Here is a 14,944-nt window from a genome sequence, read left to right on the forward strand (position 1 = left end):
TGTGTACATTATCACGACTGTATTTCTGTCTAATATACGTTCTATTATGCCATTATTGGATCTATAGTAAATGCCTCCATTGCTTCCCTGTCCCACTCTTTCTCTCACTTTCTCTCTTCAGATTGTTCCAAACCCAACACCTCTAAAGGTTCTGTCTCTGGTCCCAGCTCCAGCCTCAACCTCCCTCAGTCCTTTGGCATTGCTATGGGTTTCTCCCTGTCTGAGACCCTACCTTCCGCCCCCACTGGCCTCTCCAGCCTCCCCATCCTATCTCAGAACTCCTCCATTTCTGACCCGGCTGGCCGCTTCCTCTCCCCTCAGGATACCATCACGTTCCTCGCCCCCTCGCTTGACCCCAACCTGTGTTGGCCCATCCGGCCCACGCTGCGGAATGAGCTGGACACCTTCTCTGTCCATTTTTACATCTTCTTCGGTCCGAACATCTCGGTGCCGCCAGACCGGGCTGCTGTGTTTGCTATCAACCTCATGCCCGTCCTGGACAGTGGAGGGGTCCTCAACACCGAGCTGAAACTCAACCTGGTGAGTCATTACAACATTACAGACACTATGTGGGGTTATAAATGGGCTTGGGGTCATGAGCTGATATTCAACCTGGTGAGTCACATTTCTCATTACAACATAACACACTATATAAATACACATCTACATAGCTTTAATTTGCCTACTACCTGTGAGAGGTTACAGATAAAAGTGACAACTGATTGATTGAAACATTTTTGTAGTGGAGAGTTTCCACCAATGCAGACAAGGCCTATAGCAGCTTCGCCAGAGGCCACATTCGCCACCCAAACAGCCAAGATTGAGCTTACAGGCTTACGGTAGGGTTAGTGTTAGGGGGTTAGGGGTTAGTGTTAGGGTTAGTGTTAGGGGGTTAGGGGTTAGTGTTAGGGGGTTAGTGTTAGGGTTAGTGTTAGGGGGTTAGTGTTAGGGGGTTAGGGGTTAGTGTGCGTTAGTGTTAGGGAATTAGGGTTAGTGTTAGTTAAGGCCAGTAATACTGCTGTCAGAATGGATGATTATGGCCAGTGATGTTGCTAACAGAAAGGATGATTTAGGGTTGAGGCCAATGCTGTTATGTGATTTGATGTTGTTGATCTGTTTGTTTGTTGAAGTATTGTGGTGATTTCAACTTTAGTGCCCCAATGTGTACTGTCGTTCTACTTAACTCACTATCCCTCTAGATGCTAATGGCTTAACTCACTATCCTTCTAGATGCTAATGGCTTAACTCACTATCCCTCTAGATGCTAATGACTTAACTCACTATCCTTCTAGATGCTAATGGCTTAACTCACTATCCTTCTAGATGCTAATGGCTTGCACTCTGCACTCCACAGTTCTTCGAATCACCCTGAAATCAATGCAAATGAAAATCACCTCAAACACTTAATGATTTAATATAAATATTTAAATAGCCTGAATGTTAAAGATAGCCTAACTGGTGATGGCTGGAGTGCAGTCTTCAACAGTAATGGTAATAACAGTCATTGTGTTATTTTATGCGTAGCGGAAGATGTATGATCCCAAGGCTGGAAAAGGCAGAATTAAATGATTGTGCCTTTATACTGAATATTACATACAAATATATTTTGGCACATAATATAGTATGGGTCATCTGTAAAATGAAACTTTGTAGTAATTGCTTTTGAGTGTCTAATGTGTTAGTATTCATTTACTGGATGTGTTAGTTATCAATCACTAACAAGGCTTTAGGAGGGTAATGAATCAGCTTACACATTTACATTATATTACAACCTTAATGTAAAGGATATCTCACCACTGTGTTTCTCCTCTTTCTCCTTCAGTCCTTGCATTCCAGAGACAGTAGGGGTGTCAATGAAGTATGTTACTAATGTTTCTGAACAGGGTGTGCATGGTTTTGGCTGGTACCCATGGTTTTGACTGGTACCCATGGTTTTGACTGGTACACATGGTTTTGGCTGGTACCCATGGTTTTGACTGGTACACATGGTTTGGCTGGTACACATGGTTTTGGTTGGCACACTTCCTGTCTCTGGTCCTGTCCACTTCCTAATGAAACACTGGGTAGCTTGGAGAAGAAAAGTAGCATAAAGAGTTTGATCCAAATATCACCGTTCATGTAAGAGGCTATTCATTCAATTCAGCGCCCTCTTTATCTATTCAGATAGTGATGATGTTTTTGTTATTTTGGCTCTATAATCCAAGAGTTTGAATTGGCAAGGAAACAATTACTAAGATTCTCAGATTTAGCTTGAGGCTGTTTGGAAATGACCTCACTTTTAATACCTAGTGCCTTTATTTAAGGGCATGAGATGTTTTGAGACAGATTAAAATAATGTCCAAACTATGTTTGGTTCCACGTCCAATGCCAGAAGTCTGTGACCCCTGACCCCACCAGGCCTCTTCCCTGATTATGCACTGCCAGGCCTGTATTCTACTGTAGATGTCTTCTGGTGTTTGTTTTTAGGTATTTTTGCCATAAATATCATCTTCAGTAAATGAAAACCAGTTTCAATTGGATTTAAATGTAAAGATTGACTTGACTAATCAAGGACTTTACGCTGTTTGACGCTGAAAATCTTCCTTGTTGCTATGGCAGTGTGTTTGGGGTTATTATCCTACTGTATGATTCAGCCCTGTCTGGAGAGTTTAGAGGAATTTCCTTGTACATTAGCAGACAAGATGTTTCTATACCCTGTCAGCAGTTACAGAATCAGAAAATAGATAACCTGTATTGCTGCACATCTGATGTGATGGAACACACTTGACCCACCTGTAACACCTGTCGAGCCAACTGTCCCAACACTTTTCATGCCCTGGAATTGGGGGAACTATGTGTGAGAAGTGTGGTCATGTAATCATCTATACCTTAACCAAGTTATTTGATTTCCTTTCCTAACTTTTGGACTATTGAGCTAAAATGATAAAAAAAAATGCTTACTGTTCCAATAATTATGTAGGACACTGTAAACCCCAGACCCTTCAACACACTATCCTGTGTGAAAGCAGTTTTCATTATTATAGCTCAAATGCTAACATTTAGCACATTCCTCCACTGCACAGAGAAGCCTGAGGGGCCTGTGGGATGCCGCCCACTCTATTTTCTTTTCAAGTTCATGAATTATACAGTGCTAATAGGAAGTCTGCACTGCCTTTAATTTGTCCGAGTTTTATGCATTTAAATTAACGTATATACACAGCAAATTTTAATTAACGTAAATACACAACATATTTAAATTAACGTATATACACAACATATTTCAATGAAAGTATATACACAACATATTTAAATTAAAGTATATACACAAAATATTCTAAACTTTTAAGGGGAATTTATGAATATTGTGAAATTGTACTGTATATTAAAAGTTAAAAAATATGTTTTTATTGGATAACTTTCCAACCAAATGACTTAATATATACAAGTCTATCCTCATGTGGTCATGTCAACTGACTTAATATATACAAGTCTATCCTCATGTGGTCATGTCAACTGACTTAATATATACAAGTCTATCCTCATGTGGTCATGTCAACTGACTTAATATATACAAGTCTATCCTCATGTGGTCATGTCAACTGACTGAGGTGTGGTGCCATAATGAGACAGACGTCACTTAGTTGTTTGTTAATATTGAACCATTTGTGACACTAATGCGCTAATATGCATCAATCAAGAGGTGTGGGCAGTGGAGACCCAGGGCAATGCGCTTTCTCTGTTCAGACACACAGAACCTTAGAATCCATCTAGAGTTGTCAATGCTGGTTGTCTTATTACGTCAACAATCGACGTGACCAAAATGGAGCTGCAGTGTCAAAAGTCACTTTATTCAAGTCTCCGGGACACGTGGATGTGTTTTACTGTAAGATGCCCACAAGCCGTGTTCTCAACCAAAAGCTAAGCCGAGGAGTCAATGAACAATCACCTTTATCAGGCGCACTTACAAAGATATTCCTTAAAACCAGTTGGAGCTGTATTCAGGAATCTTTGGAACAATGAGGTGGTTTGGTTTTATTCCAGCACATCCACAGCTTGATGATTTATGGGACGGGTAAACATGGCACACTGGGACTAAATGGACACTGATGGTCATTATTTTCTCAAACAATAAAATAAAATAAAAATGAATACTTTCCCCATCTTCAGAATACAAAATAGGCTACTACTGAGCTACTGCACCATAACGTTGTCTGTGGGCTTCCAGCCGATGTGACGGTAAAAGGTGAACTTACATCCATGTTTCAGCTTTCTTGCAGAGGGCAGCAGTTTTTCCTAAAGGACTTTTCTGTGCTCCATTAATTTCCCATCCTGAAAAGTCCCAGTCCCTGACGATAAGAGGATTGAGCCCCCAACATGCTTCACAGCTGGGATGGTGTTCCTTGAGTTTTCATGTGGAAGCCAATCATTCAGTGTGATTTTAAGGTCATTGGTTACACCTAAGATTATTTAGGACCGCTGTAAATGGGGTGGTGACTTTAACCAATTATGGACAACATTAAGTTTTGTATTTTTAATGAATATAATATAAAGTTCACAATAATAAAAAGAAGAAGAAAGCAAAATGTGGATTATGGTGTGAAGATAATTGGGGGGGTGGGGGGTTAAATCCTAATTTAAACTCAAGAAATGACTGGAGAAAACCCTGTGCCTTTTCCTACCTAGTAGATAATGTCTCAGTCTAAACTGAGACTAATTTAACACATATTGAAAAAGACAAGTTGTGAATTGTCTGATGGGTGAGAATATTATCACTTGATGTGAGAACAGTACTGTGCAGCTTGAGGAAATTAACAGAATGCGAAAAGCACAACAGCAGACCTGAATTAGAATTATACAAATTAAAGAAGTGTCTGTATGTCTCTTCACAATCCCTGTATGTTCTTCTTCACCACACCTAACCAGACCACTGGACAGTGATTCAGGTACTTATCGTGGACTTGTGTTAACTAAGTTGTTAAGAAAGAAGAGCAGTGCCTAAATATGGACAGAACTCTTCCCATCCAAGCAACTATTAATAAAGTCTGTGTGTTTCAACATATGACAATAATCTACGATGACACCTAGCAGTTTAGTCTTGTCTATCTTTTTTTAAATAGATGGTTATTGCTAGTTACCCATTTTAAAACTAGAGCTCTTTGTTTTGGCTGTCAGTTGTTTATTTGACTACTTTGACTAGTTTTTATTCTGCAGTCTGCATACATTGTGTGGGGCTTTGATTGAAAGGCCTTAATTTTGATGCCTGATGATGTTGCTGGGTTTCTGGAGCAGGTGTTGCTGGGATGTTTATATACTTTAGGATTTGTTGCCACCTCAGGGACCAGCCCTATGCTCATGTGATTTCTGATAGTTATTCTCTGAAGGTCAGAGAAGAGATGCATCTACAAACATCCTGTTCAAGAAGACTCTGTGTTCCATTAGATAAGTAACTCTCAACCCCTGATACGAAAGAGAATATAAATCAGACAATCAGTTTTTTTCAACTATAGGTTACAAATAAATGCACTGAACTGAAGTTTAACAACACAGCTCCTTGCAAACTTTTTTAAAGTTTGCTAAGCAGGGGTAGCAGTCTGACTGCTCTGCTGTTTGAATCATTAAAGTGTGCTTTGCCATTCTGAGGTAGCAGAATTACTTCCATCCTGGCTTCAGGGTAGACACTTCCTCTAGGCTTAAATAAAAAATGTAGCTCACAGCAGTCGCAATATTCTCTGCTACCAACTGCAGTAATATACCATCTGTGTTGTCAGTACAAGGTGTTTTGGCCTGTCACTGGCATGGACTAATGAGTTGTTTTGGATAAAGCATTTAAAGAGCCAAGGTATAAATCAGGGTCAGTATTATGAACACTTAACCCAGGGGTAAAATAAAAAAATTCTGCAGAGTAATTACACATGCATTTTAATGCTAAAGTCACACTGGAATGGCTTTCCAAAAATGCTTTCCAAATAGTGTTTTTAATATTGCTGTCTACCGATGACTCCATCCCTATGTACTGAGATTGGGCAAAGTTAATTAAAAATGATGGGTGTGTTGCAGGAAGAGTGCAAAGTGAGTAGAGTGATTGACATTTGTAATAGCCATCAAAAAAGCTGCTACCATATAATATCTGTGGTCTGTGGAGACAGACCACAATACATCCTCATTTAGAATTCACTCTGATGAAATGTTTGCTCATGTCTAGATCTGTATAGGAGAAAGAAATATAATCTAATAATCCCATTTCAGATTAAATTTCAATGACCAAAATTAAATGATAAATAATATATTTGTTTCAGTAGCAACAGTTATGATTTTACAAAATAACCCTCACTCAAGACCAGTGTTGAGGGAGTTTTACATTTCAAAATAACTGTTTACAGTTACTATTTACAGTTCTCATAGTGTAACTGGTAGCGTTACTTAGTTACTTGCTGTAGAAAGTAAGGCATTAAGTTACTTAGCCGTTACTTTCAGATCAATCATTTGATTCTATATTAATGTGTTGGTCACTTATGCCCGAAGGCTGACATTAAATGGGATATTATATAATTATATAATCAGATATTGCATAGTCAGTGTCATTACATTACATTGTCACAGTGGTGTAAGGAGTGGAGACAGACACAGGAAATGTGGTAAGGGTTTCTATAACCCAACTCAAAACACGTCAAAAACAAACTGGGCAAGGCCAAAGTAAAGTGAGGTGAAAAGCCTCCAAAACAGAACACGCGGATGAAGCTGGAACAATACAGTACACATATGCATAGAATAGTCATACTCACTGCACAGTGACATGGAAATAATAACCAACAGGGCACTGCGGAAACAGGGCCATATATATAGGTATGAAAATCAGTGAGAATGGGAAACAGGTGGGCGACAATATGGGGACAGTCCAGGGTGAAGGTGATTAGCCGGATCACTGGTGCCTAGAAGGCTGGTGATGTAGACCTCCAGATCAGTGGTGCCTAGAAGGCTGGTGATGTAGACCTCCAGATCAGTGGTGCCTAGAAGGCTGGTGATGTAGACCTCCAGATCAGTGGTGCCTAGAAGGCTGGTGACGTAGACCTCTGGATCACTGGTGCCTAGAAGGCTGGTGACGTAGACCTCCGGATCAGTGGTGCCTAGAAGGCTGGTGACGTAGACCTCCGGAACAGTGGTGCCTAGTAGGCTGGTGACGTAGACCTCCGGAACAGTGGTGCCTAGAAGGCTGGTGACGTAGACCTCCGGAACAGTGGTGCCTAGAAGGCTGGTGACGTAGACCTCCGGAACAGTGGTGCCTAGAAGGCTGGTGACGTAGACCTCCGGATCAGTGGTGCCTAGAAGGCTGGTGACGTAGACCTCCGGATCAGTGGTGCCTAGAAGGCTGGTGACGTAGACCTCCGGAACAGTGGTGCCTAGAAGGCTGGTGACGTAGACCTCCGGATCAGTGGTGCCTAGAAGGCTGGTGACGTAGACCTCCGGAACAGTGGTGCCTAGAAGGCTGGTGACGTAGACCTCCGGAACAGTTGTGCCTAGAAGGCTGGTGACGTAGACCTCCGGAGCTGGTGCAACGGGGGATCGCCTGGGCCGGAGGGATTCGTGACATACGTTATTAGATTAGATTCAACTTTATTGTCTTTGAACAGTATAAGTACAGTACAAAGAAATGCAGTTAGCTTCTAACCAGAAGTGCAAATAGAGAGCAGAAAATGTACAAGTATTTACAAGTATATGTATATTACAAGTAGAATGTGTAGATGTGCAATGAAGTCAAATGCAGTGAAAATGGCCATACTAAATGTGGAATTAAGGCAAATAGAGGAGGGCAGAAAGTTCGCAAGTATCAGGTATAGTGAATGTGGCATAATAGTTGTTCGGTTACAAATGGCAAATTCTTTAATGGCATTTAAAGGCAAATAAAGGGGTCATGTAGTAGGGTAGCATGAGCAACCAGGATGCAGAGATAGCAGCAATGTCTCCAATGTACAAGTTTGTATAACAACTGTAAAAAACAAAAAATGCAAGCACAATTCTAAATGTGCAAAGAGGCAATTTGAATGTACAAAAAAAAAGACGATGTGGTTGTTTCAAGGAGCACAATACAAAAATACTTAAACAAAAATTATCTGCATGGTTGAGTTGCCAGAAAGAAGCCTTTACTGCGCCAATGCCACAAAAAAGCCTGGTCACAATATGCCCGACAACACCTTGACACGCCTCACAGCTTCTGGCACACTTTAATTTAGAGTGACCAAAATAGAGCTTTATGGTCACAACCAAAGCACTATGTTTGGAGAGGGGTCAACAAGGCCAATAGTGAACTGAATACCATCCCCACTCTGAAGCATGGTGGTGGCTCACTGATGTTTTGGGGGGTGTGAGCTCTAAAGGCACAGGGAACTTTGTGAAAATTGATGGCAAGATGAATGCAGCATTTTATCAGGAAATACTGGCCAACAATTTGCATTCTTCTGCATGTAAACTGCGCATGGGATGCTCTTGGACTTTCCAGCACAACAATGACCCTAAGCACAAGGCCAAGTTGACCCTCCAGTGGTTACAGCAGTAAATGGTGAAGGTTCTGGAGTGGCCATTACAGTCTCCTGACCTTAATATCATCAAGCCACTCTGGGGAGATCTCAAACGTGTGGTTCATGCAAGATGACCAAAGACTTTGCATGACCTGGAGGCATTTTTCCAAGACTAATTGGCAGCTTTACCTCCTGCAAGAATTCAGGGCATCATAGACAACTATTACAAAAGACTGCATGCTGTCTTTGATGCTAAAGGGGGCAATACACAGTATTAAGAACTAAGGGTATGACAACTTTTTTTCTTTGTTGCCAAGTTTTGTTTTATGATTGTGCCATTCTGTTATGACCTACAGATGAATGTGAATCCTGTTAGAAGTGCAACAAGTACCTAAGAGGTGGGGGGGTATGGTCAGTGATGGGTCACAGAGATCAGCAGGGATACAGTAGATGGGAAGTGCGGGACCGAATAGACCTGTACCACCTGCCTGATGGTAGGAGGGCAAACAGTTTGTGGCCTGGATGTGAAGGGTCCCTTATGATCCTGCGTGCCCTGCACAGACACTGCTTGTGCTGGAGGTCTGCGATGGCAGGACGTTGGGCACCCGTGATGTGCTGGGTGGTTTTCACCACCCGTTGCAGGGCCTTCTGGTCAGCCTTCTGGTCAGCCTTCTGGTCAGCCTTCTGGTCAGACTTCTGGTCAGCCTTCTGGTCAGCCTTCTGGTCAGACAGATGGGCCTTCTTCAGCCTCCTCAAAAAAAAACTTTTTGACCAGGGTTGAGGTGTTGAGGGACCAGAAGAGGTCCTCGGAGATGTTGACACCCAGGAATTTGAAGCTGGACACGCTCTACCTCAATGCCATCGATGAGGATTGGGGCATGGCTGCAGCTTTTAGACCTCCTGTAATCCACAATGTGCTCCTTGGTTTTCTTCAGCGCACCATGCCCTCCTTTGTGTAAGCTGACTTGTCATTATCACTAATCAGGCCTACCACCGTGGTGTTGTTCACCCGCGTACAACATCATCAAGCATCAATTATTGTACAGCAAGAGTGACCAATCGTATTATCTCAATAATTATATACCATAATGAGAAACAATATTTTGTTTAGTTCTTTAATGAAGAATCTCTTAAAATAAATAAATTATTTTTAATTGCAAGTGCCTCTAAATGATCAGGACAGGCTTACTCAACAGCCTGTATGTACAGTCTCCAACACCTCCCATACAAAACAAATACAATGTGGGCAACATAATATTTATTAACGGAATTAAAAACCTCTATAATCAGGGTCGCAAAACATCTAACAACCGGGTCTAACTCAACACGTCTATCATCAAGGTTTAACTCAACACATCTATCATCAGGGTCTAAATCAACACGTCTACTATCAGGGTCTAACTCAACAAGTCTATCATCAAGGTTTAACTTAACACATCTATCATCAGAGTCTAACTCAACACGTCTATCATCAGAGTCTAACTCAACACATCTATCATCAGGGTCTAACTCAACATGTCTACCATCAGAGTCTAACTCAACATGTCTACCATCAGAGTCTAACTCAACACGTCTGTCATCAGGGTCTAACTCAACACATCTAACATCAGGGTCAAACGCAACACGTCTATCATCAGAGTCTAACTCAACACGTCTATCATCAGAGTCTAACTCAACACGTCTGTCATCAGGGTCTAACTCAACACATCTAACATCAGGGTCAAACGCAACACGTCTATCATCAGAGTCTAACTCAACACGTCTATCATCAGAGTCTAACTCAACACATCTAACATCAGGGTCAAACGCAACACGTCTATCATCAGGGTCTAACTCAACACGTCTATCATCAGGGTCTAACTCAACACGTCTATCATCAGGGTCTAACTCAACACGTCTATCATCAGAGTCTAACTCAACACGTCTATCATCAGAGTCTAACTCAACACATCTAACATCAGGGTCAAACGCAACACGTCTATCATCAGGGTCTAACTCAACACGTCTATCATCAGGGTCTAACTCAACATGTCTATCATCAGGGTCTAACTCAACATGTCTACCATCAGAGTCTAACTCAACATTTCTACCAACAGTGTCTCAAACACAAGCTGCAGGAAGAAATCAAGACACCAGGAATCTTGCAGTTTTTTTCAATAATGTGCTGCTCTTCAGCTGGTTGTTTTTGTTCTGTTTATCTTTAAACCCTGTTCTGGCAACCTGCTGGTTATTATATTTTTCCCAGCTTTTAATTTTGGAACCTTGCTAGAATATTTTAAATACAACAGTTGGTGTATAAAGCAAAAACATCACTGTTCCTCTTTTATTTCAGACAGACAGGCTGGCCCAGATACTTAGACAGCTGCTTATGAAGCAGTAAATCTTATCTACCAAACCGAGATACTGATGTCAGGTGTTTATGGTAGCAGAGTATCTTATCTACTTGTCTTTCCCCAAGGAGGGTTAGGGTTGTACGGCAGTAACATGTTCCCCGGCTATAGTTCCACATTCATAATGGACGTCCAACCAGCAGCTCAGACATCCAAAGAAATGACTGTTATGCAGGATGTAATGTGGCGAGGTTACAGCATCCAGACCCACACTGACTAGCAGCCTCATGTGGACCACTTTAACACAGAGAGAGAGAGATAGAGAGAGAGGGAGAGGGGGGGGGGTGAGGGAAGATGGGAGGCAGACTATGCTTTGTAAAGGACATATATAGTGTTTGCTATATACTATGTTACTTTTGACCAGATCCCAATGGGCCACAGTGTCTGGTAAAGTGTGTCATTTACGACGAACACAATGTTTCAGAGTTAGATAATTACTGTCGGGTTGAAAGAATAAAACATAAAACACAGTCTGTCCGCCCTTCTCCTTTAACAGCATGGAGGAATCATCTTCTGTCTCTCTGATTATTGCTTTGCTGTGTTTCTTCACACAACACATAATATGTAGCTACAGTATCTCATAGAAGTGAGTACACCCCTCACATTTATGTAAATATTTGATTAAACCTTTTCTTGTGACAACACTGAAGAAATGATGTAAAGTAGTGAGTGTACAGCTTGTATAACAGTGTAAATTTGCTGTCCCCTCAAAATAACACATCACACAGCCATTAATGTCTAAACAGCTGGCAACAAAAGTAAGTACACCCCTAAGTGAAAATATCAGTGATAATGTGACTTGTTAGTTTTACAAGGTCTCAGGTGTGAATGGGGAGCAGGTGTGTTAAATTTGGTGTTATCACTCTCACTCTCCCTCATACTGGTCACTGGAAGTTTAACATTGGCACCCCATGGCAAAGAACTCTGAGCATCTGAAAAAAATAATTGTTGCTCTACATAAAGATGGCCTAGGCTATAAGAAGAATGCCAAGACCCTGAAACTGAGCTGCAGCACGGTGGCCAAGACCATACAGTGAAAATCACATTGTATGATTTTTAAGTAATTAATTAGCATTTTATTGCATGACATAAGAATTTGATACATCAGAAAAGCAGAACTTAATATTTGATACAGAAACATTTGTTTGCAATTACAGAGATCATACATTTCCTGTAGTTCTTGACTAGGTTTGCACACACTGCAGCAGGGATTTTGGCCCACTCCTCCATACAGACCTTCTCCAGATCCTTCAGGTTTAAGGGCTGTTGCTGGGCAATACGGAGTTTCTATTGGATTAAGGTCTGGAGACTGGCTAGGCCACTCCAGGACCTTGATATGCATCTTACGGAGCCATTCCTTAGTTGCCCTGGCTGTGTGTTTAAGGTCGTTGTCATGCTGGAAGACCCAGCCCCGACCCATCTTCAATGCTCTTACTGAGGGAAGGAGGTTGTTTGCCAAGATCTCGCGATACATGGCCCCATCCATCCTCCCCTCAATACGGTGCAGTTGTCCTATCCCCTTTTCAGAAAAGCTGAAAAGATGTTTCCATCTCCATGCTTGACGGTTGGGATGGTGTTCTTGGGTTGTGACATGGTTAAACACCTCTGGTCCAGATGACATGGTAAAACACCTCTGGTCCAGGTCACATGGTTAAACACCTCTGGTCCAGATGACATGGTTAAACACCTCTGGTCCAGATGACATGGTAAAACGCCTGTGGTCCAGATGACATGGTAAAACGCCTCTGGTCCAGATGACATGGTTAAACACCTCTGGTCCAGATGACATGGTAAAACACCTCTGGTCCAAGTAACATGGTAAAACGCCTCTGGTCCAGATGACATGGTAAAACGCCTCTGGTCCAGATGACATGGTTAAACACCTCTGGTCCAGATGACATGGTAAAACACCTCTGGTCCAAGTAACATGGTAAAACGCCTCTGGTCCAGATGACATGGTAAAACGCCTCTGGTCCAAGTGACATGGTAAAACACCTCTGGTCCAGATGACATGGTAAAACGCCTCTGGTCCAGATGACATGGTAAAACGCCTCTGGTCCAAGTAACATGGTAAAACACCTCTGGTCCAGGTGACATGGTAAAACACCTCTGGTCCAGATGACATGGTAAAACGCCTCTGGTCCAGATGACATGGTAAAACGCCTCTGGTCCAGATGACATGGTAAAACACCTCTGGTCCAGGTGACATGGTAAAACACCTCTGGTCCAAATGACATGGTAAAACACCTCTGGTCCAGGTGACATGGGTAAGTTTGTTAACAACACACACATATGTAGTTAAAGATTCTTTCTGGCTATTTTGTGAATAAAACATTTGTTTAAACCTCCCATTTTGGTCTGAATGTTTATAATGTTGTTATTTTTATGTATAATCTATAAGAACAATCCCTATCATACTTCAGGCAGCCATGAAATTCCAAGTTTGAAACAGAATGGTTCTGAAAACACAGGGCACACACGGGCACATTTACTTCATGAGAGAGTACAGCATTTTAGGGACCTGTTTTGGATCATCAGTGCCACTTTTGTAACCAGTAGCCAAAAGTGGCTGAATGCATCTTTTAGCAGAGATGGGTCTGGTAAATAGTAGGCGGGTGACTGAATGAGGTGCCACCTGCTCCTTGGCATGGCTGCTACCTCTGTAAACCAAACGATTCTGTTCTCTGGCATCTGCTATCATCTGGGAGACAGTGATTGATGCTTGACTCAAATTGTGGCCAGGACAAATCTTCAGCTTGGCAGGATATGAATGCTCTTAAAAATCACTTCAGTTCCGGTCTGGTAAAACAACCAATAGTTTCAATTTCACATGATGACAAAGAGAGGAAAATGTTTTAGAGGCATTTAATGGTTTCTGTCCATGCAACAGTAATTTAAAATGGATGAAAAACTGTGTGAGACTGCGGTCACCGCAAGCAGTGAATTAATGTAGTTTCTGAGGTAATACTAGAAGCCTGTGAATAACTGTAGGCTCTGAGGTAATAACAGCAGTCTGTGAATGACTGTAGGCTCTGAGGTAATAACAGCAGTCTGTGAATGACTGTAGGCTCTGAGGTAATAACAGCAGTCTGTGAATGACTATAGGCTCTGTGGTAATAACAGCAGTCTGTGAATGACTGTAGGCTCTGTGGTAATAACAGCAGTCTGTGAATGACTGTAGGCTCTGAGGTAATAACAGCAGTCTGTGAATGACTGTAGGCTCTGTGGTAACAACAGCAGTCTGTGAATGACTGTAGGCTCTAAGGTAATAACAGCAGTCTGTGAATGACTATAGGCTCTGAGGTAATTACAGCAGTCTGTGAATGACTGTAGGCTCTGAGGTAAAAACAGCAGTCTTTGAATGACTAGACTCTGAGGAAATAACAGCAGTCTGTGTATGACTGTATGCTCTGTGGAAATAACAACAGTCTGTGAATGACTGTAGTTTCTGAGGTAATAACAATGACTCAAACGGCACTGTAAAAAGTGGGACAAAACTTTTTTTCAAAGTCATGTTTCAGTCAACTTCTTTTAAAATCAAATTAAGTATTTCAAATGGAATGAAGTTATAGAATGATATTCATCACATGCAAGTTACCATCCTGTCTAACAGTGAAATACTTTAAGGGTATTACGGGCATATACTGTTTACAGTCAGTGATGCCAATAACAACACATATGTCACCATCAGACAACACATTAATGCTAAAAATCCTGTAGTCAACACCCTGTTAGAAATCCTGTAGTCAACACCCAGTTAGAAATCCTGTAGTCAACACCCAGTTAGAAATCCTGTAGTTGACACCCAGTTAGAAATCCTGTAGTTGACACCCAGTTAGAAATCCTGTAACCGACACCCTGTTAGAAATCCTGTAGTCAGCAACCTGTTAGAAATCCTGTATTCGGCACCCAGTTCCTTTTTCAGCTGATCTGAGAGGCCTAACAGTGCAGCATGAGTATAGCATGTAACTAATGTAGTGCCAAACCATGTAGGGCCTTAGAAGTGGTAAGAATTTTAAAATCTACTCTGAAATTCACCAGTAACCAATGTAGAGCTGCCAA

At 41.7% G+C, this 14,944-nt stretch overlaps 1 protein-coding gene across 3 annotated transcripts in view; it reads left to right on the forward strand.

The window, feature by feature from the left end:
• Nucleotides 1–14,944, forward strand: part of tmem8b (transmembrane protein 8B) — a 144,877-nt gene that overhangs the window by 90,231 nt on the left and 39,702 nt on the right. For 2 of the 3 annotated variants that reach the window (XM_029124852.2, XM_029124853.2), the window contains exon 7: nucleotides 122–540. In XM_029124852.2, the coding sequence (XP_028980685.1) occupies nucleotides 122–540 (419 nt within the window). The remainder of the gene's footprint in view (nucleotides 1–121; nucleotides 541–14,944) is intronic. The other variant, XM_029124854.2, reaches the window with a different exon arrangement.

Source organism: Esox lucius, chromosome 13 (genome assembly GCF_011004845.1).
Source record: "Esox lucius isolate fEsoLuc1 chromosome 13, fEsoLuc1.pri, whole genome shotgun sequence".
NCBI lineage: Eukaryota > Metazoa > Chordata > Actinopteri > Esociformes > Esocidae > Esox > Esox lucius.